This window comes from Oncorhynchus mykiss, chromosome 13 (assembly GCF_057628025.1).
Source record: "Oncorhynchus mykiss isolate SJ-2025 chromosome 13, ASM5762802v1, whole genome shotgun sequence".
NCBI classification, from domain to species: domain Eukaryota; kingdom Metazoa; phylum Chordata; class Actinopteri; order Salmoniformes; family Salmonidae; genus Oncorhynchus; species Oncorhynchus mykiss.
The window spans coordinates 39,933,240-39,961,130 of NC_143034.1; the positions used below are offsets into that span (position 1 = coordinate 39,933,240).

The 27,891-nt window shown below is 43.4% G+C and overlaps 1 protein-coding gene and 1 long non-coding RNA gene across 2 annotated transcripts in view; both read right to left on the reverse strand.

Annotated features, from left to right (window-relative positions):
* Positions 1-281: 281 nt before the first annotated feature.
* Positions 282-14,771, reverse strand: LOC149978881 (uncharacterized). The gene is made up of 2 exons (XR_016485478.1): positions 14,460-14,771; positions 282-1,197 (listed from the first exon to the last, which is right to left on the reverse strand). It is a non-coding gene; the product is annotated as an uncharacterized LOC149978881 (long non-coding RNA).
* A 3,883-nt stretch (positions 14,772-18,654) lies between these two features.
* The window catches only part of LOC110485138 (calmodulin-regulated spectrin-associated protein 3), a 75,002-nt gene continuing 65,765 nt past the window's right edge, over positions 18,655-27,891 (reverse strand). The window contains 10 exon segments of the mRNA XM_090196160.1: positions 18,655-20,399; positions 22,376-22,494; positions 23,026-23,144; positions 23,391-23,493; positions 23,676-23,965; positions 24,085-24,218; positions 24,315-26,319; positions 26,452-26,524; positions 26,934-27,037; positions 27,237-27,279. Of these exon segments, the coding sequence (XP_090052286.1) occupies positions 20,097-20,399; positions 22,376-22,494; positions 23,026-23,144; positions 23,391-23,493; positions 23,676-23,965; positions 24,085-24,218; positions 24,315-26,319; positions 26,452-26,524; positions 26,934-27,037; positions 27,237-27,279 (3,293 nt within the window). The 3' untranslated portion in view covers positions 18,655-20,096.

Consider the following 27,891-nt stretch of genomic DNA (forward strand, 5'->3'; position numbering starts at 1 on the left):
AATTTAGAGATTCAAGTTTGGACTGGATGAGAGAACCCGCTGGTGATTCCCTGCCCCACTGGAATATCAAATAGTCTGTGCCATGCAACTAGGGCGAGGTACTGAGCTCAATCGAGAGGTTAAGTTTTTTAGACTTTCTCTGGATGTAATTTGCACCAGTATACAAGCACGAAGGCCACAGGCGACAGAACAGCTGTTCAATAGTTAAACGGTATATCGGAGAGACACTTCTCAGATCCTGTAACGGTTTTCTTGGTGTGAAGGAGAGTCGGACCAAAATGCAGCGTGTCGATTGCGATCCATGTTTATTCAACAAACGAAACACGAATCTAAATACAAACACTACAAAACAATAAACGTAACGAAAACCGAAACAGCCTATACTAGTGTAAACTAACACAGAATAAGGACATCAAGACACTAAGGACAATCACCCACGACAAACTCAAAGAATATGGCTGCCTAAATATGGTTCCCAATCAGAGACAACGATAAACACCTGCCTCTGATTGAGAACCACTTCAGACAGCCATAGACTTAGCTAGAACACCCCACTAGCTACAATCCCCATACATACACACCACATACAGAAACCCATGCCACACCCTGGCCTGACCAAATAAATAAAGATAAACACAAAATACTTCGACCAGGGCGTGACAGATCCAACAAGTTAGAATCTTTAAGTAATTTGAGTCAGGTGCCAATTACCCTAAGTCAAATGGCTGTCTAAATGAATTCAGAATCCAAGAAGGCAGCGCCGAAGTATCGGCAGTTTCTCTATATATACCTTTTTTATCTCTCACTCAAGGTCACGTGAGTGTCCTCCCCTCTACAAACTTTGGAGGACACACAGCTGCATTACCACATATTAACAACAGTTGATATATGGGCATCCGTTTATGATAGTGCCCTTACTCTTATAACAGTACATATATGGGCATCCGTTTAGGACAGTGTCCTTACTCTATCAGCAATGAGTCTAACAGCTGTTCCCATTCAGAGGTGTCACTTGAGGCAGAGTGTGGTTCTTCCTGACACCAGTCTTGTTCAGTAGTGGGTTGGCTTGAGTCATCTTCTGGTGACGCTGTCCAATCCGGCATTTCAGTAGGTGCGGTCATCTCTGTCTCTACCATTGGTGGGTAAAGGCAGGGGAAGAGGGCCAGGAGGTAGATCCATTTGGCGTTTTACTACAAGCTGCAGTGGGGAGAACAAGTATTTGATACACTGACAATTTTGCAGGTTTTCCTACTTACAAAGCATGTAGATACCTCTGATGTCCTTACACAGCTCTCTGGTCTTGACATTGTGGAGAGGTTGGTGTCTGTTTGATTGAGTGTGTGGACAGGTGTCTTTTATACAGGTAACAAGTTCAAACAGGTGCAGTTAATAAAAGTAATGAATGGAGAACAGGAGGGCTTCTTAAAGAAAAACTAACAGGTCTGTGAGAGACGGAATTATTACTGGTTGGTAAGTGATCAAATACTTATGTCATGCAAAAAAATGCAAATGAATTACTTAAAAACTCATACAATGTGATTTTTGATTTAGATTCTGTCTCTCACAGTTGAAGTGTACCTATGATAAATATTACAGACATCTTCATGCAAACAGTAGCTATAAAAATGACTACTCAAGTAGGCTGCATAGATTTCATGACTAGAAGCTCAAAAGACGAAAACGGAGTCATTTTTTTGTAAATTGACATTTGCTATTGTAAATGTTAGCAAAACCTCTGCATTTGCAGGATACGCGAGGAATATGGTCACTAGTGTAACCAGGAGGAGAGGCCTCATTTAATACAGTAAATTCATCAGGCTTAAGCCATGTTTCAGTCAGGCCAGTCAAATCAAGATTATGATCAGCGATTAGTTTATTGACTATAACTGCCTTGGATTGAGGGATCTAACATTAAGTAGCCCTATTTTAAGATGTGAGATATCACAATCTCTTTCAATAATGACAGGAATGGAGAAGGTCTTTATTCCAGTGAAATTGCTAAGGCGAACACTGCCATGTTTAATTTAGCCTTTACCTAGAACGAGGCACAGAAACAGTCTCAATGGGGATAGCTGAGCTGACTACACCGACTATGCTAGTGGCAGACTCCTATCTTTTGGAAGGGGCAGAAAACAGTTTTCAACCAGCGATTGACTTGTGAGACTGCTGTTGAGCTCATCACTCCCCCTAACGGGGAGGGGGCCAGAGAAAATTACTCGATGCCGACATCTTTCTAGCTGATTTACACGCTGAAGCTATGTTGCACTTGATCACCTCAGACTGTTTCATCCTAACATTGTTTCCGAATGACATCACCAAGAGGTAATATGTATAGTGAAAACAGTTATGGTCCTAAAACTGAACACCGAACACCGTTGGTGCCGACGTGAATAACAATATCCCTATACTCTCTACACTCACCAGTTTTAGCCTTAGTCAGCACCATCTTCAGATTAGCCTTAACGTCAGTAGCCCTGCCCCCTGGTAAACAGTGTATGATCGCTGGATGATTATTTTTTATTCTAATACTCTGGCTAATGGAGTCGCCAATGCCTAGGGTGTTCAATTTGCCAGAGTTAATGGTGGGAGGCTTCGGCGTTTCAGACCCCATAATGGGTGGAGGAGAGACTCTAGAACTCGGCCTCTGACTCATTGCTTAACTTCTTGACGCAACACATCCCGTTAGCGGGATAATTGTCATCAAAGGAGTTTACTTTGGGAATGTTATTTTTCTAAAAATTAAAATAGTGCACCCTAGTTTCAAGAGGTTATGGATAGGGATAGCGTCTCAACTGGCCAATTGCCAGGGGAAATGCAGAGCGCCAGATTAAAATAAAATGCTATAAAATTCAAACTTTCATTGAATCACACATGTAAGATGCTCAATTAAAGCTACACTCGTTGTGAATCCAGCCAACGTGTCAGATTTTAAAAATGCTTTTCGGCAAAAGCATAAGAAGCTATTATCTGATGGCCTGGAACATCTGCACTAGGAGAAAACAAAGGAGCTAGCATAGCAGGCGCTACACAAAACACTGAAATAAAATATAAAACATGCATTACCTTTGATGAGCTTCTTTTGTTGGCACTCCAATATGTCCCATAAACATCACAATTGGTCCTTTTGTTCAATTAATTCCGTCAATATAAATCGAAAATTTCCATTTATAAAGCGCGTTTGTATATTTGTTTGTAAAATATTTCAAACTACTTTTGCAATACAACGTTAGGTATTTTTAAACGTTAGTAATCGATCAAATTGTAGATGGGGCAATCTGTATTCAATACAGGAACAAAAAGAAACCTGCACTGCTTTTCACATCTTGCGTTCCGAGTTGGCCTACTTCTTCATAGCACAAAGGAATTAACCTCAACCATATTCAAAAGACTGGCGACATCGTGCGGAAGTGGTAGGAACTGAAAATAGGTTCCTATTAAATATCCAATGACAAAGACAAATTAGTGAACAGAGAGGGGGGAAAAAAATTTCTGAACAGTTAGTCCTCGGGTTTTGCCTGCTACATAAGTTCTGTTATGCTCACAGACATGATTCAAACAGTTTTAGAAACTTCAGCGTGTTTTCTATCCAAATCTATGAATAATATGCATATCTTATATTCTTGGCATGAGTAGCAGGAAGTTGAAATTGGGCACGCTATTTATACAAAAGTGAAAATTCTGCCCCCTAGCTTTAAGATTAACTGACTTTCCTAGTTAAACATATATATATATATATTTTTTTTACAAATTACCTCGACTAACCGGTGGCCCCGCACATCGACTCTGTACCGGTACCCCACTGTATATAGTCTTGCTATTGTTATTTTACTGCTGGTTTTTAATTACTTGTTACTCTTATTTGTTATTCTTATTTTTTTTAACTGCATTGTTGGTTAGGGGCTCGTAAGTAAGCATTTCACTGTACCTGTTGTATTCGGCGCATGTGACTAATACAATTTGATTTGATTTGAACCCCTAGCCTAGCTAATGTTAGCATTAGCCACCTAGTAACAACAAATTGGAATTTGTAACATATTGTATGAATTGCAATTTGTAACATATTGTAAGCGATGCAATTCTTAACACATCATACGAATTGTAATTCGTAACATATTATACGAAATGGATGATGGACAATCACAAATTAATACATACCACATGAAACTTAACTGTCTTGGGTTTAGATTTACTATGTTACATTTACCCCTGATTCCAAGTTGTTAGGTCATGTGACTGTTCATATTGACTGTTCATATGGACTTCACACACAGGTACAATAAATGTGAGCTTCGCCCAGTGCAGAACTCAAGGCCTGATGAATAATGCACACTCTTATTGCAGCAAGAAAGTGTGATGATTTCGTCTCAGGTCTGGAAATGTGGAGATAATAGTCTAGAAGCTTTGGACCCTGACAAAGGTGTTTGGTAAATACTCTATCCTTTGCCCTGTCTACAGTGCTAACAAAAATTAAAATGTATCTTATTATAACTTCAGAATCAAAAGTAGAATGCACTGTAAGCAGTGGCGACCCTTCATTTAGCCCCACCTGTTTAGCATGTTATTCTGGCATAAATTCGTGTCATATCAGTTTGCAAACAATAAAAAACTAAAAATCCTTGAGTTAATAAAGCTGCACATAAACATGGCCTCTTTCTTGAGTAAGGCAGCTCCATAATGCAGGTGTTTCAGCCTAGCTCAGTGCATTATGTGGTGGTGGGACAGAGCATGGTAATCTAGTTGCACCGTGATTGGCTCAGTGTTCTGTCACTCATGTATAGGGACCCTGCATCATTGCAGAATCTACAGGGAGAGCTAGGCAGTTCAAGCCCCCTTGGGTGCTGCCATAGATTTACAGTAGAAGTCCCCGTCCAAGAAGGCTCAAGGTCATTGGCCACAGATAAAAGGACATAACATCACCTTATATCTACGATTCGATGGATCATGTCAACATCATACTTTCAAAATCTTAGCTAGCTAGGCAAGAGACAAGCAGTCACCATTATAAACCACATCAAAAATGTTACTGGCAAATCGTTTATAATCCTTGTCGTAGGAATAGAAATGATAGATAAAACGTATCGGTGCATAAACATTACACAACAAGTCAGAAATCACATTCAATAATGAGTGGTTTGGAAGGAATCACTGGTTAACTGCAAGCGTTGCAAAACAATCCCTATTTTGCTTCCCCTGCCTGCTATACCGTGGAGAGGGAGTGTGGTCCAAGACTGTGTTTCTACACCTGCATTGCTTGCTGTTTGGGGTTTTAGGCTGGGTTTCTGTACAGCACTTTCTTACATTAGCTGAAGTAAGAAGGGCTTTATAAATACATTTGATTGATTGATTGATTGACTGGGTTTAAAGATTTAAAACTTCCAGAGCTGCCAACTCTCATGCATTGGCAGTGAGACACATGCATTTCACCCTCACACTCACACGGCACACCTCTTGTATCTCATTGATTGAAAAGTACTGTATTTATTTTTCTAATTAGTCCAGAGTGTCAGTGTTAACCTTTCAACTGTTATTTGTTCTTACCTTTATTTAACTGGGCAAGTCAGTTGAGAACAAAATCATATTTACTATGACGGCCTACCCATGCCAAACCCGAACGACTCTGAGCCAATTGTGAACCACCCTATGGGACGCCCAATCTCAGCCGGATGTGATACAGCCTGGATTCAAACTAGGAACTGTAGTGATACCTCTTGCACTAAGATGCAGTGCCTTAGACTGCTGAGCCACTCAGGAGCAACTGTGCTCCAAATCGTTTTGAAATGCAATTTAAACGTCTCATGCGGAATTGTCCTGTCTTGCCCCAGCACTGTAAATTATGACACATTGAAAGATATGATTGGTCTAATTATGTAAAGGATCAAGGGGATTGGATGCATGATTTAAAGAAACACCCCTCAAGATTAGAGTGAGGTTAAAAGGAGAGAGAACATTCTCTGCTGAGTTTATAAAACTATAAAAAGAGCAGCACAGTAGCTCTGTTTATATACGTTGTCAACAAAACTAGGTTGCTGTTACTCCCGTCCCTATTGCAGAATACAGCCTTATAACAACATGTACTAAAGTTGATTTATTCCACACTTGCATTAGTCCCCTTGTTTGGTGATTGGCATTTAGGCTGTGACAACGCAAAGGCAGCAGCCCTACCTACAGTATGTTTTAGTAAGGAAGTTTGGTAGGGTGACCTGATTTGTAAATATGGAAATAATTTTGACAGACAGACTTTGAACCCAAAAGTGTAAATTTGATTCTAGAGGGGAGACAGTAAATATGAAAATATTTGGGTTGAGAGTCTTCAGGAGATTTTCTGAATTGAATTTATTTAGTCTGATCAGTGGACCAATTCTCATTCTTAACAATGGGCTATTACATAGGAAAATTACAGTTCTTGTCAGCAAGAACACTACCGTTACTTCCAACACTTATTTAATTATTCCATGTCTTTCCAATTCTGACAATGTAAATACAGTCGTCGCCTAAAGTTTTGAGAATGACACAAATATTAACAATTACATGAATATTGACGAAAAGAGTCAATATTTGCAGTGTTGACCCTTCTTTTTCAAGACCTCTGCAATTCGCCCTGGCATGCTGTCAATTAACTTCTGGGCCACATCCTGACTGATGGCAGCCCATTCCTGCATGATCAATGCTTGGAGTTTGTCAGAATTTGTGGGTTTTTGTTTGTCCACCCGCCTCTTGAGGATTGACCACAAGTTCTAAATGAGATTAAGGTCTGGAGAGTATCCTGGCCATGGACCCAAAATATTGATGTTTTGTTCCCCGAGCCACTTAGTTATCACTTTTGTCTTATGGCAAGGTGCTCCATCATGCTGGAAAAGGAATTGTTCATCACCAAAAAGGATGGATGGTTGGGAGAAGTTGCTCTTGGAGGATGTGTTGGTACCATTCTTTATTCGTGGCTGTGTTCTTAGGCAAAATTGTGAGTGAGCCCACTCCCTTGGCTGAGAAGCAACCCCACACATGAATGGTCTCAGGATGCTTTACTGTTGGTATGACACAGGACTGATGGTAGCGCTCACCTTGTCTTCTCCGGACAAGCTTTTTTTACGGATGCCCCAAACAATCGGAAAGGGGATTCATCAGAGAAAATGACTTTACCCCAGCCCTCAGCAGTCCAATCCCTGTACCTTTTGCAGAATATCAGTCTGTCCCTGATGTTTTTCCTGGAGAGAAGTGGCTTCTTTGCTGCCCTTCATGACACCAGGCCATCCTCCAAAAGTCTTTGCCTCACTGTGCGTGCAGATGCACTCACACCTGCCTGCTGCCAATTCATGAGCAAGCTCTGTACTGGTGGTGCCCCGATCCCACAGCTGAATCAACTTTAGGAGACAGTCCTGGCGCTTGCTGGACTTTCTTGGGCACCCTGAAGCCTTCTTCACAACAATTGAACCGCTCTTCTTGAAGTTCTGGATGATCCGATAAATTTAGGTGCAATCTTACTGACAGCAATATCCTTGCCTGCGAAGCCCTTTTTGTGCAAAGCAATGGTGACGGCATGTTTTTCCTTGCAGGTAACCATGGTTGATAGAGGAAGAACAATGATTGCAAGCACCGTCCTCATTTTGAAGCTTCCAGTCTGTTATTCAAACTCAATCAGCTTGACAGAGTGATCTCCAGCCCTGTCCTCGTCAACACTCACACCGGTGTTAACCAGAGAATCACTAACATGATGTCAGCTGGTCCTTTTGTGGCAGGGCTGAAATGCAGTGGAAATGTTTTTTGGGGGGATTCAGTTAATTTGCATGGCAAAGAGGGACTTTGCAATTAATTGCAATTCATCTCATCACCCTTCATAACATTCTGGAATATATGCAATTGCCATCATACAAACTGAGGCAGCAGACTTTGTGAAAATAAATATTTGTGTGGCCACGACTGTACATACAGTTGAAGTCGGAAGTTTACATACCCCTTAGCCAAATACATTTAAACTCAGTTTTTCATAATTCCTGACATTTAATCCTTGTAAAAATTCCCTGTCTTGGATCAGTTAGGATCACCACTGTATTTTAAGAATGTGAAATGTCAGAATAAGCTATTATTTCTTTCATCACATTCCCAGTGGTTCAGAAGTTTACATACACTCAATTAGTATTTGGTAGCATTGCCTTTAAATGGTTTATCTTGGGTCATTTGTTTCGGGTAGCCTTCCACAAGCTTCCCACAATAAGTTGGGTGAATTTTGGCCCATTCCTCCTGACAGAGCTGGTGTAACTGAGTTAGGTTTGTAGACCTCCTTGCTCGCACACGCTTTTTCAGTTCTGCCCACACATTTTCTATAGGATTGAGGTCAGGGCTTTGTGATGGCTACTCCAATATCTTGACTTTGTTGTCTTTAAGCTATTTTGAAACAACTTTTGAAGTATGCATGGGGTCATTGTCCATTTGGAAGACCCATTTGCGACCAAGCTTTAAAACTGACGTCTTGAGATGTTGCTTCAATATATCTACATCCTTTTTCACCCTCATGATGTCATCTATTTTGTGAAGTGGTGCCTCCTGCAGCAAAGCACCCCCAAAACATGATGCTGCCATCCCCACAACATGATGCAACCCTGTGCTTCATGGTTGGGTTGGTATTCTTCTGCTTGCAAGCATCCCCCTTTTTCCTCCAAACATAACGATGGTCATTATGGCCAAACAATTGTATTTCTCTTTCATCAGATCAGAGGGCATTTCTCCAAAAAGTATGATCTTTGTCCCCATGTGCAGTTGCAAACCATAGTCCTGCTTTTTTATAATGGTTTTGGAGCAGTTGCTTCTTCCTTGTTGTGCGGCCTTTCAGGTTATATTGATATAGGACTGGTTTTTACGGTGGATATAGATACTTTTGTACCTGTTTACTCCAGAATCTTCACAAGGTGCTTTGCTGTTGTTCTGGGATTGATTTGCACTTTCGCACCAAAGTACATCTCTAGGAGACAGAAAGTGTCTCCTTAATGAGAGTTATGATGGCTGTGTGGTCCCATGGTGTTTATAAGTGCATACTATTGTTTTTACAGATGAATGTGGTACTATCAGGCATTTGGAAATTGCTCCCAAGGATGAACCAGGTTCTACAATTTTTTTCTGAGGTCTTGGCTGATTTCTTTTGATTTTCCCATGATGTCAAGCAATGACGCACTGAGTTTGAAGGTAGGCCTTAAAATACATCCAGAGGTACACTCCAATTGATAATTTGACAAATTATGCCAAATAGCCAATCAGAATTGGGTCCCTCTCCCCCTCAGAACTTAGCCTACTGTTCTGACTTGGTGGTGCTCATGTAGCCTATGGCCTGTTTAAGATAAATGTTATCATTGAATATTGTAAGAGCTTTCATTGTCTGCTTGTACTGTATCCCTCCGTTATTTATTCTATGGTTCTGACCTGGTGTACCTGGAGAATACTGTAAGAATGGCCCATGTTATGAATTCTGTCACTGTCAATTTTATAGTGCTGAACAAATAGGCAAATTGCTACTACGTCCGCCTTAGCTTGCTCATTAATGTCATAATTGAAATTACGGCTTGCCTCCTATCTGCTCATTGTTCCCTTATGCCATAGTTTGTACATGTTAATTGTTATATTGCTTATATAGTTCTAGCTCATTGGTACCTTATTCATCATTTTTAGGCCATGTTGGAAGGATGCATTTCATTGTTTTGCTTACTTTGTGTATTGTAATTAGCTCATGTGCTTTTTTCCACGAGGAGGGTAAACTATATAATGTTGTTGGGTCTGTAACCATATTTGCCAGTGACAGTCTCTTCGCATTCAAATGTTTTTGTTTACAAAAAGTTCAGTAATAGACCCATGTAATTCCATCTAATATTGTGAGGTATTTGTTTGTTTGCGCAATGCTCTGTCTCTGCGTCGGTATATTCTCTATAAAAGTGGATCCTCGTGATTGTATTTCCCTTCCTTTTTAGACCACCTAGACCTAATAAAATACATACAATGGTAGGCTAACTATGTCTCTCTCGTCTCTCGCTCTCTTTCTCTCTCTTTCTGTTTAAGTCCTCAACATCTTGCTGAATTGAACAGAACTAACGTCTGTCTGAATTTCCGTCATTGTAAATTTTGAAAGTGCTGAACGAATAGGCTTACCTCGTCGCAGCATGTTTGCTTATACTTAGAGCTAAGTGTTAATTATATAAGAACAAACCTTATGAATTTACTGAACATAAATGTAATAATGTTTGTATATGATTCAAAAGTCAAAACCTATGTCGGCATTCGTTATTATTGAAGGAGAATGCGGTTCTTATCGAGTTACACAAATCCACCAGGAGTGAGTAGAAACCATATTTATTTAAGCAAGTCAGCTTAATTGTTTTTTAAAAAGGCAGTAATTTAGACTGAATTAACTTTCGCTACCCGAAGAGGCACCGCTGATAGCCAGGTGTAGTGGTGGTAAGGATTCACTGGTGCGGAAAGGAAAGCTCCTCTGTCGGGACAGCCTTATGTAGGCCCTAACAGTTTGTGGGCACCGTTTGTCACTGTTATAGTGCAATAAATGTATTGTTTAGTGTTTGTGTTGATTTACTTGCTAAAATTGCCACTGACTGGAAGGAATACAAAGGATGATGTGTGGTTCGAGTTCAGTTGACAGTTTTAAAGGACAAAGAAAGCCGTTGAGCATCCTTTTGACCCAAAGTAGTTTATAAACACTGACATTAACTAGCTGTGTCTGATGGTCCGCTTGGATCCTAAAATAGAAGCCCTCTCCTTGGATTGAATCACGAGGTGTGGTACTGAAACGGTTTTATGGCAGGTCACAGTGTGGCAAGATCTAAAAAGGCTTCCAAGTCGATTGAATGGAGTTGCTGAAACACTCCTTTAGATAGAGGGGCTTTCCGTGTCCTTGTTTTTTTGCCAGAAGAGACTGGTTATAAATAAAATAAATGATTAACAGACTAAATTAAAATACTTCTGTCACTAAATAGAAAATCCATAAAAGTGAGTGTCTCTTTAGGCCTAAGGGATGAGGTTTGAATTAAACATTTTCCAAACAAATATGTTCTTTCAATGTGTTTCTTGGTTCAATAATGCATTTCATTCAGATACTATTTGCCTAATTTGCGTTTCTGCTACAACAGATGAAAGAAACCTTCATTGTTTCTATGGTTATCACTGTGCATTAGCAGTCCTCTTTAGCCAAATGGCATGGGTGGCTTGAAAGAGGGTTATGATAAAGCATTTCCACTTCCTCTAAAAGTTACAAGAAAAATACCTTGCCATCACAGAAAAGTCTAAGGGTCCCAATTATTCCATCAGGGTCATACATAGAATTACCAATTGCATCTGGATTTCACCCAGTCCATTCCAGTATTAACTACATATTTGAGCTGGAATATCAGGCAGAGTTAATCACCTCTGATTTACGGGTCACCTGCTCAGTGGCATGTATTCATGGACGCCAAGGGAATTCAGGATTCCCATTTTTTTATACCAAAAAAATCATTAAAATAATTGATATTTTGTCTCAGTGTTTCATAATGTTCCTTCAATTTGCAAGAGGCTGAATGTATCTCACAGGATAAAGCATCCGAGCTAGCGAAACAGAGCCCCTCTGTCTCTTTACGTGTAAAATTGGCCATCTATCTGATACTGTCTGACCCAAAGGAGTATGACATTGTTGCCACCCGTAGCGCTGAATGTAAAGGAAGCCAGTGGGCATTTGGCATCCCATTGACAACAAAGTATAAAAAATAAGACAATCAGCATTGAGCTGATTGGAGCGAGCTCAACTGTGAATGGTCCTGGCGGGGATAAAAAACAGTGTAAAGGGAAACCAGCTTGGATTTGGCGTCTCTCCTATCAAATCGCTTCGAGAGCATACATCATTAACAGAAACAACTTGAATTGTTGCATCTCATTGTGTTGTTGTCCTCAGGTAGCTAGCAGCCTGTTGGGGTAGGGGGCAGCATTGTAACTTTTTGATGAATTGCGTACCAAACTGAACTGCCTCCTACTCTGTCCCTGATGCTAATATGTATTATTAATATCGGATAGAAAACACTCTGAAGTTTCTGGCAAGCAAAAATCTGAGAAGAAGTCGAATTTCAAAACACTGCCTTTTCAAATCCCTGATAGTTATGGATGTGCATGCACTTCCCAGGGCTTCCACTAGATGTCACCGTCTTTAGATCCTAGTTGTAAGATTATACTATAAAGGAGACCTCTTTTACTGAGTGGTGTCGGAGCTGGGTATCTCCACACATCTCCTCTCAGTTCCCATGGATGCCAGAGCATTGGACGGATGCTCTATTAGCATGGTCACTCACAGTACAATTCCTATCATCATGCAAGTGTCAGGGAATCACAGTCAGTTCATGCATTTTCTACTTAGTGAATCTCCTCATGTACTCATGGTTTTGGGGTTGTCATGGCTCCAGAGGCACAACCCCCTGATTGACTGGGCTACCGGTTCAGTTATGCGTTGGAGCCATTCTGCCACACGCATTGCCCCAAGGCAGCGCAGCCCGCCCCTGGATGTCCTCCTGCGGGCTTGGGTAAAGCCTCGGATCTCTCTGCTATTCCCACGGCGTATCAGGACAAGGCCCGTGCCACATCTCTTCCTTCGCATCGGCCCTATGACTGTGCCATTGACCTCCTCCCTGGCACTACACCGCCTTGGGGGCAGCTTTATTCCCTGTCTGGTCCGGAGACCAAGCCCAATGAAGGGTACATTGAGGACTCTCTGGGGGCAGGGATCATTCGTTCTTCTTCTTCCCCTGCCAGCGCAGGGTTCTTCTTTGTGGAGAAGGACAAAACCTTGCGCCAGTGTATCGACTACCGGGGGCTTAATGACATCACGGTAAAGAACCGTTTCCCGCTACCACTTCTCTCCTCAGCTTTCGAGCATCTCCAGTGGCCGACTGTATTCTCGATGTTGGACATTGGAATGACTACCATCTGGTTCGGATACGAGAAAGAGATAAATGGAAGACGGGCTTTAAACCCTTCCTGACTATTTTAGCAGTATCAGTTTCTAGTCAGGGTTCATCATTGTCATTGTCTGAGTCAGGCTTTGGGCGCCTCTCTCCTTTTTTTATTTTTACCCCCCTTTCCATGTGGTTTGTGTTTACAATCGCGGCGCTGATGTCCTTTTTTGTTTATAATATCCACATGGAGCCTCGCATACCCTGGCGAAATGTCAATTTTTATTACAATTGTAAAATTTTAGCACCCTCTTTCTCCCTTCCTTTCTGTCTGCCCCCGTCCTGCTCTCTCTGTTTTTAACTCCCGTTGCTCTATCTTCTACCACTGCCATTAAGAACTCATCTTTCTTATTCTCTTGACTGACCCTATATACTTCTAAAATGGGTTCCTGTCCTTCTTCCCCCGCCCGTGGGTTCAGTAAGGCAATTAGGGGATATTGACTGAGCTCTTCTCCTTTCTCAGCCTTGACTCTTTTCCTGGCTTCAGAAAGTCAGACCCTAGCTGTATTCAACCCTTGTTTATTCTGCTTCATGTAACGCTGATCTCCTCCTCCTTGGAGGATTTACTACGCATGTTTAATAAATCCTAGCCACTCCTAGTAGCTATGGTATTTATCACTATCTATGTGTATGTATTTCTATGATCTATGTATGTGCTGTTTTTACCGTTTCCTAGTTCCTATGGTTGTTCTCCTGCCTGACTATGTGTGTGTCTCTTTAATGCTTACAATCTATGTCTATGGATTTCAATTTGTGTTTTCTCCTTTCTGGAAACTTTATCTATAGCGTTGACTGTTGATCGGATACTAGGTCTCACCCGTACTACAACTATAATCTGTTACCCAGGGGTCGTAAATCCCTAGTTAACCTCCTATTTCATGTTGCGTCATAGGACTTGTATCTCACTCCGCTATATTAGGCATCCCTCTCCTAATCTTTTGGACTTTATTTCAGTACTGTTTGTTGAATCGGAACGATGGTCAATTCACCCTGAGTTTAATTGACCATTCAAGTTATCTTGTACGCATAGAATTCCCTTCCTGTCTCCCCAAGCCTAGTTAATATTCCCTCTTAATCCTATGAGTTATCCTATTTGTTTAAGATCGCCGTCCTATCTCCCAGCACCTATTTAATATCCCCTCTTAATAACCCCTCTGGCCACCAAGGCACCCGGATCTACCTCTTACCGAGGTGATCCCTGCACAGGAACACCTCAGCGGAAATTTCAGAGCGCCACCTATAGTACTATAGTATAGTACTCGATAAATCTCAAACTTTCATTAAAACACACATGAAAGGTACTGAATTAAAGCTACACTCGTTGTGAATCTAGCCACCAAGTCAGATTTGTAAAAATGCTTTTCGGTGAAAGCATGAGAAGCTATTATCTGATAGCATGCACCCCCCAAAATACCAGAACGTCACCTAAACAACAGATTTTGCAGTAGCCGGCGCTACACAAAACGCAGAAATAAAATATAAAACATTCATTACCTTTGACGAGCTTCTTTGTTGGCACTCCTATATGTCCCATAAACATCACAATTGGGTATTTTTCCCGATTAAATCCGTCATTGTATACCCAAAATGTCATTTGCTGAAGGCCAGTCATTTCCTGGAAAATGCCCCTTTACAAGACGCAACGTCACTTTTTAAAATTACAAAAGTTGCCTATAAACCTTTACAAATCACTTGAAACTACTTTTCTAAACCAACTTTAGGTATTAATAAACGTTAATAATCTATTAAATTGATCACGGGGCGATCTGTATTCGATAGCAGCAAGTATGGAAATCATCGGCCATGTTTTCATTTTCACAACATCCTGTGGTGCGCCTCAAGTCAGGAGGGGCCTATTCGTGACGTAACCAAGGATAAATTAGGCAGAAATGGACAGCAATGGCGACATCGTGTGGAAGCTGTAAGCGTTTACAGGGGATTCGCATATATTTTCTGTTGCCTTAAACAATTAATTGAATGGCGGATTAATATTATTTTTGTGTTTTTGGTAAACAGTTTTACCAGGGATTTTTACTCCTAAACACGTTCTGTTATAGCCACAGACTCGATTTAACCAATTTGAGACTTGAGTGTTTTCTATACACACATACTTATCATATGCATATACTATATTCCTGGCATGAGTAGCAGGACTTTGAAATGTTGCGCGATTTTTAACAAAAAGCTGCGAAAATTCGCAGCATCCTAAAGAGGTTTTAAGCTCATTTTATTTATGGAAGTGCACCTTACCTCAGGTCATTTCGGACCTGCCCTGTTATCGATATATGTATATTGGTCATACAAAACCCAGTGGATCTGTTTGGAATAGCAAAGCTCCTATTATCTATAAATTCTAAACATTTTAGAACATCAAATCAAAGATAACTTAAATCATTCCCCCCAGAATCGAGAATATAGGCTCCTGACCTTGTCGCCGACTGGGAAAAGCAATGTTCGTTGGATCTAGTCACCGTCCCTGTCGGTCTGGGGTGTATACCGGCCTGTTATAGAGCCCCAATGTCAGGGGACAGGACTTTGTTATATGGGACCACGGCCCGCCCGTGCACGATTCTCTGCTTATTACCTTCAGAGGACAGGGACAGGTATTTAGATCCGGCTCTCGAAGGACCAATTGATAAAGGAATTTTGTTCCTATTTGTTCATTTACCAATTCAATTAAAACACTCTGCCCATTTCTAAGAATTTGTAAGATACTTATTTGCATAAAATGGACAGAGACCAGTCTCAAAATCAATCAACAGTGTTTATTCTCGAGAGTACTGATCATGGTACAATTTACAACAATTTAAAAATGACGGTTTTATTCTGTCCTTCCTCCTCTCCGATACAATGGCAGTATAGTTCACAAACCTTCCCACATTGTCCACCACCTGTTAAATAATCTACTACTAGCCCAAGGTCTCTCCTCTCCCTGTGTAGAGACAGGATGTCCTGTAAGGAACACAGCATTCTAGCCAGTCTGACGATAACTTCATTAGTTTCTAACAAGGAACAGTATGTCCTAATTCTGGATGAAAACTACACACATTGCATTCAGTATTATGATTATAAGATTCACACATCCATACAGTAACATAGCAGTATTCTGTTGTCATAGTTCTGATTGAAATGTATACATAATTTAGTCATTATTCATAAAAATCCCTTAACATCCATCTACTTTGTGTACTTCCTCCCAAGTAATCATCGTTATTCAGATAAGTATTACATTATTCAAACACATCTCCAATTGATCATTTGTTTGAAACCCCGAGTTAGTCAGTATACATTCAGATGGGAGTAGGAACCAAAACACTGCCATTATGCTCCCTCCTCTTCTCATGTACACCCATTATGCAGACGACATATATCATTTGACAAGACAATTAATGTTGTGTACTATTTTTATGTCAGATAGAATCTGGAGTAAGGTATGTCATCCCTTTACCACAAGACCGGTTTGAAATATACAAGCAGAGATGTCCTGTACATTTTATGAATTTTTGGTTGTTCCTTCTCTGTAATACTACTCGCAATTTTATGAAGTTGGTTTTAGGTTCCCCACCTGGGCTAGCCATCTCCCAACTAGCTACCAAGAAGCCATTTCAGGCTATCAATCAAGTTAGTAGCTAGATTGTCTATGTTAGCTGGCATGCCTGCTGGCAAGGTTGGTAGACTTTAGAAAAGCAAGCAATTACTAAATGTACTGAATAAGATTCACATTCCTTTAATTTTGTACCCAGATTTGAGCATATATAGTTTCATTAAAATAACAACCACTCAAGAGGATACAGACTGCTCAAGAGGTATATGCTTTAATTAAGCATAATGAATATGGTTCTAGATTGCAGGAGAAAGTGGTTTCAGGTGTTTGAAAAATGCTAAATTCGCCAACTTCCAGACGGGGGACCTAGTTCACCCCCGAACCACCCGCCAGCCATCCTCACTTTGTTCCCCCTTAGATTTTTGGGGTGCATGACACCTCTATAAACAAGAATTGTGAAAAGTGGAAGTCTCGTGTGTGTGTGTGTGTAAGCAAGAATGCGTTCAACCTATACTCTCATTTCCACACACACTTTTTTGTTGACTTGGGCCATAGAGGGTACGAGTTTGTTACACACATGGCATTTAGCAAAGCAGTCTTCTTAGTCACAGTGCAATTCTGCTAATGCTGACAATGATAGTACGGACTTGAACTAAAAATCAAAATGAAGTGAGGGGAAAAAGAGACATTAAAAAGGCAAGAAATTCTCTCAAACTTTAAAAACGTGGAACTGATAGGCAATGTAACTTTAAAAGGTTTTATGAAGCTTTCATAAACACCAAGGCTTCCATACGGTAGATGCTTTAGAAATAATTTATTAGCAAATACCATTCTGTATACATAAAGGGTGAAATAAGAGCTGTCATATTTGGATAAGCACTAGATGTTCTATTTTTTTTATATATATAGTACAATTTGGCATCTAAATTATTTGTGAATATGTTGCCCTATAATGGGTTCATGAAGGCTTTGTTAAGCCTATAACGTTGTTCATTTAAAGGTGGGTTCAGAAACACTAAGAATGAGCATGACAAAAACTTTAAGGGGTAATGGTGATTTTTAAAAGGATTGTATTAGCCTGGTCCAGTTACCTGGGATAGATCTGTAATCAAGAACAATTTGAGAGGAACACAAATACTCCGCCCACATTGACACGGTGGTGACAGAGTAAAATAAAAAAGACAACATGACTTCTTATGAAATGAACGTGAATCACCACTTTAATGGAAAAAAATAATACAATCTTGAAACTAAAACAATCCTTACCCAATAAACACAGCTTGGGGTTACATGACTTGTCTGTCTACAGGAGAATTGCACAGAATCCAGTTATAGTTTGACTATCACATACGTACTCTTCTTTACAAACAGATTAAACCAACAGTCACACAATCCTTGCAATATACACCGAACATACAAACCCATTGTCACGCTTTCATTTAATAAATGCTGATTTAGAGAGACAATAAAAATCTCAGATCTCCATTTGAAATTCAGTCAAAACGACAGAAACATTTTGTTGTTGTTGGAGGCAGTTTGTGATGTATAACAAGACAGGAGAGATGACAGCTGACCTACATCAGCTGATGTAGTGCTAAATGAAGCCAAGAGGAGGTCAGAACCCACTTGAGCCTACAGGTTACACCAGAAACACCATGTGTCCCCTATGGGGTCTAGGCTTACCCAAAACTGCATATAGTATTACACCATACCCTGCAGAGGGACCAAATTAGGGCTGAGTCCTGATTATCCTTCATTCACAGGTAACATATACTGTGTGTGTGATCTCAAATGACACGTCTTGTTCATTTTTGTCCTTCTCGGTTTATTTCTCAGATTGTGGATAGTCCTCTAAGTCTCTGTTTCTCTAAGTCTCTGTTAAGACAGTTTTTCTACTCATTCGCTCGTTCTTTCACTCACTTGCACGCTCTTCTCTCAAACACACACACACCTCGCTAATGGTAAAGCAGCAGGCTAGTGTATTCATAGTTCTTTTTTTCTCTCCACACAATGTGAATCCAGGGTAATGCTAAACAGAGTATAAAGTCCTTCATTTTTTCCAATATTATTAATCAAGATAATCATGTACAACAATATTACGCTATTTTCATTCCTCCTGTCGTACTGAAATAGGAAATAAAGCAATTTTTTTTTTTTTTTTTAAGAGTTGAGTTCTCATTTCTGCTCACGAAGGCTGAAGAGATTCACTCAGCACATGTCAAAAGTAGTGGTGTAAAAAAAACAGCCAGATGTCTACAGCTGAAGTAGAGTTGGAGATGGGCGGAGCCCTTCATACCGCTCTGACTGACAGGCAAGGCAGCCAGTCAAGAGTGCTAGAGCCCTCAGTGGACCCGCCCAATACAGTACCTCCCAGTCCTTGACTGGCGAATGAAAACTGGGGGAGCAGTGGTTCGGGTGCGCCCTACATTCATGAGAGAACAGATTGCTAAGTCTGATTTTTTTCAGCTTGGGTTCTTCTGTCCCGTCTGCACGGAGAAGCAGCAGACGGGAGGAGAAAGAGTCCTGGAATTAAAGAAGAAAGGTCAGATGAAAGAGAAGAGAGAGAGAAATAGAGGGAGATTACAGGTCTGTTCCCCCCCCATGTTCTGTTCAGAGAGCTGCGGCAGTGTGTGAGATGTTCTCTCTCACGCTCACCACCGAGTGTTTAAGGTCACAATGGAGGACTGTGGACGGGGTTAGTCAAGGGGAGGCAGTGGGAAGGCAGGTAGGGTCAGGGGGGAGAAGGGAAGGCAGTAGGAGGCTGGGGGAGCCAGGTCCTGGGGTTGATAGGCCCAGTACAGTGGGAAGGCAGGTAGGGTCAGGGGGGAGAAGGGAAGGCAGTAGATGGCTGGGGGAGCCAGGTCCTGGGGGTGATAGGCCCAGTACAGTGGGAAGGCAGGTAGGGTCAGGGGGGAGAAGGGAAGGCAGTGGGAGGCTGGGGGAGCCAGACCCTGGGGGTGATAGGCCCAGTACAGTGGGAAGACGGCTTGTTCATTCCAGTCCTATCACAACATTATTATTATTATTTTACAAACTAGGTAGATCAGGCTGGGGGGGGGGGGGGCAATCAGAGGCACCTACGGGGTGTAGTGTGTGACAGATAGAGCCCTATGAATGGCTTTAGTAGTAGTGATTAGCTTGCCCCCTTGTCACATGACATGTACCAATGTCCCCCATGCACAGAGCTGATAAGGGTCATATTCATTAGTGCACACCGTAGCAAATCATTTTGCAACGAAAAACAAGCTTTTCTTATTGGACACATTCAGGTAGTCCCTCCCTGTTTTGGTCCGTTTTCTTCCCAGTGAATACAACCGAGGATGGTCTTAAAGGGACAGAGACCATCTGGTTGGACAGGCGGTTTGTATAGGCACCAGTGTCATTTATTCCTTTCAGATCCCTCTGGCGGTCTAACTGACCAGCCTACTGAGCTAAAGCAGTCTCCAAATCAACAGCCAACACTGGACCAAACCAATATAAGATAAAGGAGGGGGTTGACTGGGGGAAGAGGGGCCCCTGATTTAGATATGTCCACCTCCTTCCTCCCCCCGCCCATCACCACCTCCATCTTTGAGATGTTCTCATTATTATTTGGGGTTCCCCAGCTTCTTGGGGGTCCCTGGGCGCTTGCTCTGCCACAGGTGCCCGGGGATGGTGAAGGCATCGACGCTCATGGACATGGTCTTGGATGGGATGGTGGTGAACTGTTTGCGGTCCGAACTATACTTGTATATGGACTCCACCATGGCAGGGCTGATGACACGAGGCCCGATGCCCGTCAGGCGCATCATCTCCTCGGTCTCTGGGTTCATGGTGTAGACGGCCTGGAACTGACAGCTGGAGTCACGGAAGAGGATGAGGAAGTGGTTGGCCTGGCACTTCTCCATCTCCTGAACCATAGAAGGAGAGGGGAAGATAAAACAATGTTAAAAACGCTTTAACAATGACAATTCAACAAATTCAATGCAAAAACACATTAGAAAGAGTGAGAGCGCTTTGCCAATGTAAACACATGTTTCCCATGCCAATAAAGCATTGAATTGAATTGAATTGAGAGAGAGAGGCAAAGAGAGAGAGTCCCATAAGCAAGCTGGTCCTCTGTTCACAAACAGAGCCCAAGGACAGCAACACAATTAGACCCAACCAAATCATGAGAAAACCAACAAATTATTACTTGACACATTGGAAAGAACAAACAATAAAAATTAGCAAACTACAATGCCATTTAGCCCTGAACATAGAGTACATAGTGGCACTGTGTACCACTGTGACTGACCAAAATTAAGGAAAGCTTTGACTATGTACAGACTCAGTAAGCATAGCCTTGCTATTGAGCAAGGTTGCCGTAGGCTGACCTGGCTCTCAAGAGAAGACAGGCTATGTGAACACTGCCCACAAAATTAGGTGGAAAATGACCTGCACTTCCTAATCTCCTGCCAAATGTACGACCATAGAGACATATTTCCCTCAGATTACACAGACCCACAAAGAATATGAAAACAAATCCAATTTTGATAAACTCCCATATCTATTGGGTGGAGTGTGCAATCACAGCAGCAAGATGTGTGAACTGTTGCCACAAGAAAAGGGAAACCAATGAAGAACAAATATCATTGTAAATACAACCAATATTGATGTTGACTTATTTTCCCTTTTGTACTTTATCTATTTGCACATTGTTACAACACTTTATACAGACATGACGACATTTGAAATGTCTTTATTATTTTGGAACTGTAATATTTACTGTTCACCTTTTATTGTTTATTTCACTTTTGTAAACATATGTTTCCCATGCCAATAAAGCCCTTTTGAATTAAGAGAGAGGAGGTAAACGGGATATGAACAGAGGCAATGGGGAGGCTCCAACCAGGTAGACTGTGACAGCCAGTCCAGCCAGCGGAGCGGAGAGGGGGTTAGTGTCAGGAGAATTCTATACTCCTGTTCATTTACCAATTCAATTGTTACCCTCAGTCTGTTATATCAGGATTTGTAAGATACTGATAGAAACAAAAACAGACAGAGGCCCAGTCTACCGAAGTTAAATGTTTATTCACGGGAACGTTCTGACGTGTACAGTACAGGACCTTCAATTTATAGCGACACACATACTTCCACACCAACCATCAAATCCGCCCGCCAATAGAGCCTAGGGGAGTACATGAGAATAGTGTCTTCCTACCCTCCCCTATGATAGGGAGAGACCTGGGACTGGGAAGTTCTCAGTGTCCCAGCCAAGGTCTTCCCGGATCTGGCGCAGACAGTCTGTTCTCAAAACACTAGACACATTGTTCCCAAAACGTTGATTCTGACTAAAACCACACACAGTATAATAATATAATCATCGAATGAGACTATCTGTCTGAGCCAGATCCGGGAAGACCTTGGCTGGGACACTGAGAACTTCCCAGTCCCACATCTCCCTATCTTAGGGGAGGGTAGGAAGACACTATTCTCACGTACTCCCCTAGGCTCTATTGGCGGGTGGATTTGATGTTTGGTGTGGAAGTATCTGTGTCGCTATAAATTGAAGGTCCTGTACTGTACACGTCAGAACGTTCCCGTGATTAAACATTAAACTTTGGTAGCCTGGGCCTCTGTCTGTTTTTGTTTCTATCAGTATCTTACAAATCCTGATATAACAGAGTGGGGTAACATCATTTAATTGGTAAATGAACAGGAGTATAGAATTCTCCTGACAGTTAGAAAGGTTGTTGATTTAAAGGGCTCTAACAGGGGTTGTTGGCATCCTAAATGGCACCCCTATTCCCTAAGTGCACTATAATGGATTATGGTGGTGCCATTTGGGATGCATACATTGATTTAAAAGGATCTAAGGGGAGTTGTTGATTTAAAGATTTCTGACCTCTACAATCTTGTTTTTCTGCAGTGCGTTGACCTTGCCGGCAAGGCAGCAGCGGGAGATGGCGTTGTGGATGATGAACTTGTTGGACTTGAAGCTGGGCTCCTTGTACAGCTTGGGCCCTGTAAGCCAACACAAATCAACGCCGAAACACAATCAATACAAATAACACGCCATATATCAAAGACCAAGTACGTTCCCATATGGGCTTTCTGTTAATATGTGGTGGATTGGTTCAAACAGATACTTATGATGACATCGTATTCCCATATCCACACTAGCATTCCACTTATGATAAAGTAATCTATCGTAAACATAAATGGTAGCGTAGATCTGTCATGATTACAAAGGGATGCATGAGATAACGAGCAGCATTAGTTCTGGTACTTTGGACAAATCACGATTTTGCAGGTCTTAGCATCTTTCAATATTCAGACGGGGAGGGAACATTTAAAGAGAGAGTTCTTTGTTCCGGTTCGCTTTCTTAATCGAGCATCTGGCCAATTACACAATACTTTAGTTCTGGGTTAAGTAAGATTATTGATTAATGCTAGTGTGGATATTATTGGAACAGGAATATTGGAAGAGGGTATGTCACAGTCATGGACCCCGAGTGATGGTTAACAGTAAGCTGTAACGTAAGGTAAACATACCGGTGTATTCTGGAATGGAGGTAGGAGACGAGGCCGTGGAGGCGTTCTCCCAGTCCTTCTCTCCGTTCTGATTGGCCATTCGTCCTGGTGATATCAGCCTTGAGGGGGAGTGAGATCGGCTGTAGGGAGGAGAGGAAATGTGTTGTGAAGCATAACAACAAAACAATCTATATACTGGTACATAAAACAGACAGACACCGAATCACATATTTATTTAAAAAACAGGCCGATAGTGAGGACGGGAGCATAGTCGGGCAGCTACAGGTCCCTGTGGGGGGGAAATACAACTCGTTATGGTTAACCAACTGTGCGGTATAGTTACCTGTGCAGTAAAATACAACTTGTTATTGTTGACAGTTAGTTACCTGGGAGATTTCCTGACGGCCAGTGTCCCGCTATTGCCAGTGTTGTTAGCCATTGAGGACAGGTTCATGGTAGAGTGGGAATAGACCTTGTTGAGTTTGGAGCCTAGTGAGTGAGTGAGTGAGAGAGAGACAGAGAGAGAGTGAGAGAAACACAAACACAGAAAAAAACACATTAATATGACACATTGCAATCTTCTGATATACGCAGCAACAACAAAAAAACGACAAGGAACAGCCCAGGACTGACTCAGCAACAGGAGAGCAGGCGGTGGAGTTTATATCTACCCATTAATCCCTTGGTGGGGCAGCGGAAAAGCACTAAGTCGTCCCGGAACATGGTCTTGGGTCTCTGCTTCTTCACGCCACGCACCGTGGTGGGCTTCTGCTGCAACACCTCGTCCAGATCCTCCATGATCTTCAGCTGCTGCCTCCGCTCGTACTCCTGCCTGGTAAAGGTGTCTCTCCGCTGGGTCGTGCTATCCGAAGAGTGGGTACAGGGGGTCCGGGGCTTGTCCTCACCTCCGCCACCACCACTCTTGTCTCCACATCCCTCGATGTTAAACCACTCAGGTCGGCTACAGGTATAGAGAGAGGAGGTAAGAGAGGAGGTAACATAAGCAGCTCCATCTAGTTGATTCAGAGACTCGACTATTGGACAATGCAGTTCTATAAGAGGCTTGAAAACACAACGCACATCGCATGCTCTTTCTCGCTCTTCTCCTCCTGCTCGAGTCTGCGTCTCTTCATCTCCTCCGCCCTCTTCTGCTGTTTCTCCATCAGGGCTGCTTTCCTCTGGGCCATTTCGTCCTCCGGCCACACCCTTCCATCCTGATGGAGGACACAAACGCACACATACAGATACAGAATTAGTCAGGCTTAAACACATACACAGACAAACAAACACACACACATAGTCCGACTAACCTTAAAGAAGAAGCCGACCCCTCCCTTCATCTCAGGTTCGGTCACGTCGCTCATGGAGTCATCCATGACACTCAGGTCATCCTCGTCCCCACGCAAGGCTGATAGAGAAATCTCGATCAGGCTGCTGCGCTTGCCATTAAAAAACCCCGCCGCCAGAACATCACTCTCAAACGAGCACTCTGAGGGCGCCCCAGAGCTCCCACAACCCACACGCTCCTTTCTCCCCGAGGTGGAAGAGTTCTGGTCCCGGCACTGCCAGGGGGAGGCGCGGCGCAGGTGGGGGATAGTGTCCACATTCTTCGGGGGGGTGAGCACGCGCGACAGGCCCTGCACTTTGAGGTACTGGGGGCGGACGTGGTGGTAGTGGGTGGCCTGGTGCTTGGGGCTCTTGGGAGGCACCGACTTGGCCCGGCGCTGGACCTGGGGCGAATTGGATGTTCTGGTGGGACTGGCGGCGTTGCGGCGGGATGACGAGGGGGAAGAGGAGGCAGAGGCGAGGTCACGGGGGGTGGACGCGCGGGACATGCGGGTCGAGGGAGGGGCCGAGGATTTGAGACTGGGCAGGATCACCCAGGACTTGTTGCTGGCGGGAGCGACGGGCTTCTTCCTGATGAGTTGGTCCTGTTGTTCGGAGAGGCGCTGCATGTCGCTCTGCAGGGAGCTTAGTGCCGCGTTCAGCTTTGATACGGCGTTGTTGTAAACCCCCAAGGGCGCTGGCTGATGCCTTGCCACCCCGACCTGCTCTCCTCCTGGCCCTGCCACCCCTGCACCCTTCTCCCTTCTGGGTAAGGAGGCCTGCTTGTTGTCCAGGTGTGATGAAGGTTTGACGTTCCCCTCCTGCTGCTCCTCGTCCTCCACGCGAGCCAGCGTTTCCTCTAGCGTCAGCCCCCCGAGGTCCTCCTCTGTGGAGAAGGCGCTGACTTGACCGCCCTCCTCCTCCTCTCTCTCCCCCTCTCTGTGCTCCTTCTTCAACTGCAGGAAGGCGCTCTTGCCCAGTCTCTGGCGGTGCTTGGCAAAGATGGCCTCAATACGTTTCTTCTGGGCCTCGATGGCCTTCCTCTTCTCATCCAGCCGGGCTCCCAGCTCTGACATCTCGGTGGTCAGTCCAGGGCGCTTACTGGGGCTCTCCTCTGTCGACTTCTGGGGCTGGGCCACCCAGCTTGTCATCGGAGCCGTTGCTGCCGGGGCGACGGGTTCACTGCTGCTGGCGCTGCCGCTTTTAGGTGATTTGCCCACTGTCGACAGTTTCTTCTTGAACTCAGCAAAGCTGGTCATCCTCACGCCACTGTCCGGCGCGTCGTCATCCCCTCCGTGGCTTCTGGTGTGGACAGCAGGCGTGGACTGGGCATTGGGGAGGAGAAGGAGGTCCTCAGAGGCGTCAGAGTCCATGCTCCCGTCCCTCAGCAACGAGTCGTCATCTCGCCAGCCCTCCGAGGTGTGTCGGGTATGGGAGGAGGAGGGCTGCTCCCTGGGTGCCTGCGTCTTGCCCCCCATGGGGAGGTGGGGGTGGTACATCATCCCAGAGCGGGACGGGGCGGAGCAGCTGAGGGGTATGGGGTTAGGCGGGTGGGAGGGGTGAGTGGCGTGGCCGTTGTGTCTGGTGCTGGCCGGGTCATCGGGCGAGTGCAGGAAGAATCCATCGACCGCCCCGTCGGGGTGGAGCCGGGGCTCCATCTTGCCCTCGTTGTGGATGATCTGCAGGGCCTCCTCGATGGTGGGCAGCTCCCCTTCCCAGTCTCCCAGGCAGTTCTCCTTCAGCAGCATGGGCACCACAGAGGAGCTCTGGGTGGCCCAGGAGCCTCTGTGGGAGCCCGGGGTGGCTGGGGGCTTGTTGAGCAGATGGCTAAGGTCCTCTGGGGGAGTGTAGGGCACGCGGGTCACAGTCTGGCCGGGGGCCACGTTGTCAGAGCTGACCGAGCAGGTGATGGCTCCGCCCATCACAACGTCCACGTCGCTGTCCAGGCTGAAGGGAATGCTAAATGACATGGCTGAGGACAGGGGATGACTGGACAGAGAGAGACAGGAAGAGAGAGAGAGTTTACTTCCTGAATTGACCTCAACCGTTGTATTGAGAAGGAAGGAAGGAAGGAAGGCAGGCAGGCAGGCAGGCAGAGCAAGACAATGAGATGGGGCCTACCTGAAAGGCTTCTTGGTCATTGTTCTCCCAGCTCCCTCTACATGAGACATGGAGGCAGACTGAGTCAGAGATCCTGTACACATTCACACATATTCACACACACACACACATACACACACACAAACAAAAAGCACAAAAAACTGAGACAGAAAAAGCTTTACATGGACCCACTGATAAACACATGCAGACCACACAGTTACAAAAGATGCAATGGCATCCTCACCAGACCTGGGTGTAAACTTAACTATCTGTTCTCCCTCAAATACTTTGAGGAGCGATTGATTGAGCATGCCTGCATGTGGTCACAGATGAACGGGGTTTGCGCTTTCGGGACTACTCCATTGCTTTCATTGTGCCAGGCAAGCTCATCAATCAATCAGTTTTGTATTATATGTACTATGTATAATCATGTTGTTTTATTTTAAATAAAACAAATACTATTTGAACCCGGATGTTCTGCAGAGAACAGAAGTGTGACAGACCTAAATGATGGGATGGCGTTGCCCTGGTCTCAACTGGCACAGGCCCTGGCGACACTGGTGAAGAGATGGGCAGGAATGGCTTCTTGAAGATGGAAGGAGAGCCGCTGAAATACAGACAAAAATGTGATTCCAGTTTCAAGTTCAAGTTGATTTGCCATATGTAATAAATACATTGGAAATCTACTCATTCACCAGCTCTCACAATAAACTTTCACTCTAAAGATACCATTCCTGAAATAGATCACTTTATATTTTCTATATTAGTGGTAATGTTAGTGATTATGACTGTGCGAGCTGCTGTACCTGTTATTGCTCAAACTGGTTGGCTTGAGCAGTGCAGAAGCATCTGGAATAAAACAAACGGTCTCATTAGTCAAATATCGACACAGCCATTTAGGCCTACGCAGGAATCACATATAATGTATCAAGCATCTCAAAAGTAGAAGTGCTTGATATAGGATCAGTTTAGCCTTTTTTATCACAATGAATAAGATATGGACAGAGAGAACCTGATCCTAGACCAGCACTCCTACTCAGTCGCTTTATGAATATAGGCCTAGGGGTGTATTCAGTGAGGCGAAACGCTTTGAATATTGCAGATAGAAATGTAATAACTAGAGCTGACATAATTCCCTATTCTACTTGACAGACCATCTGTTCTATAGGACACATTTCTACGTGTCAAAGACCCCAGCAATAGACTGTTCTCTCTACTACTGCATGGCAAGCGGTACCGGAGTGCCAAGTCTAGGACAAAAAGGCTTCTCAACAGTTTTTACCCCCAAGCCATAAGACTCCTGAACAGGTAATCAAATGGCTACCAGGACTATTTGCATTGTGTGCCCCCTTCCCAAACCCTCTTTTCTACGCTGCTGCTACTCTCTGTTTATCATATGCATAGTCACTTTAACTATACATTCATGAACATGCTACCTCAATTGGGCCGACGAACCAGTGT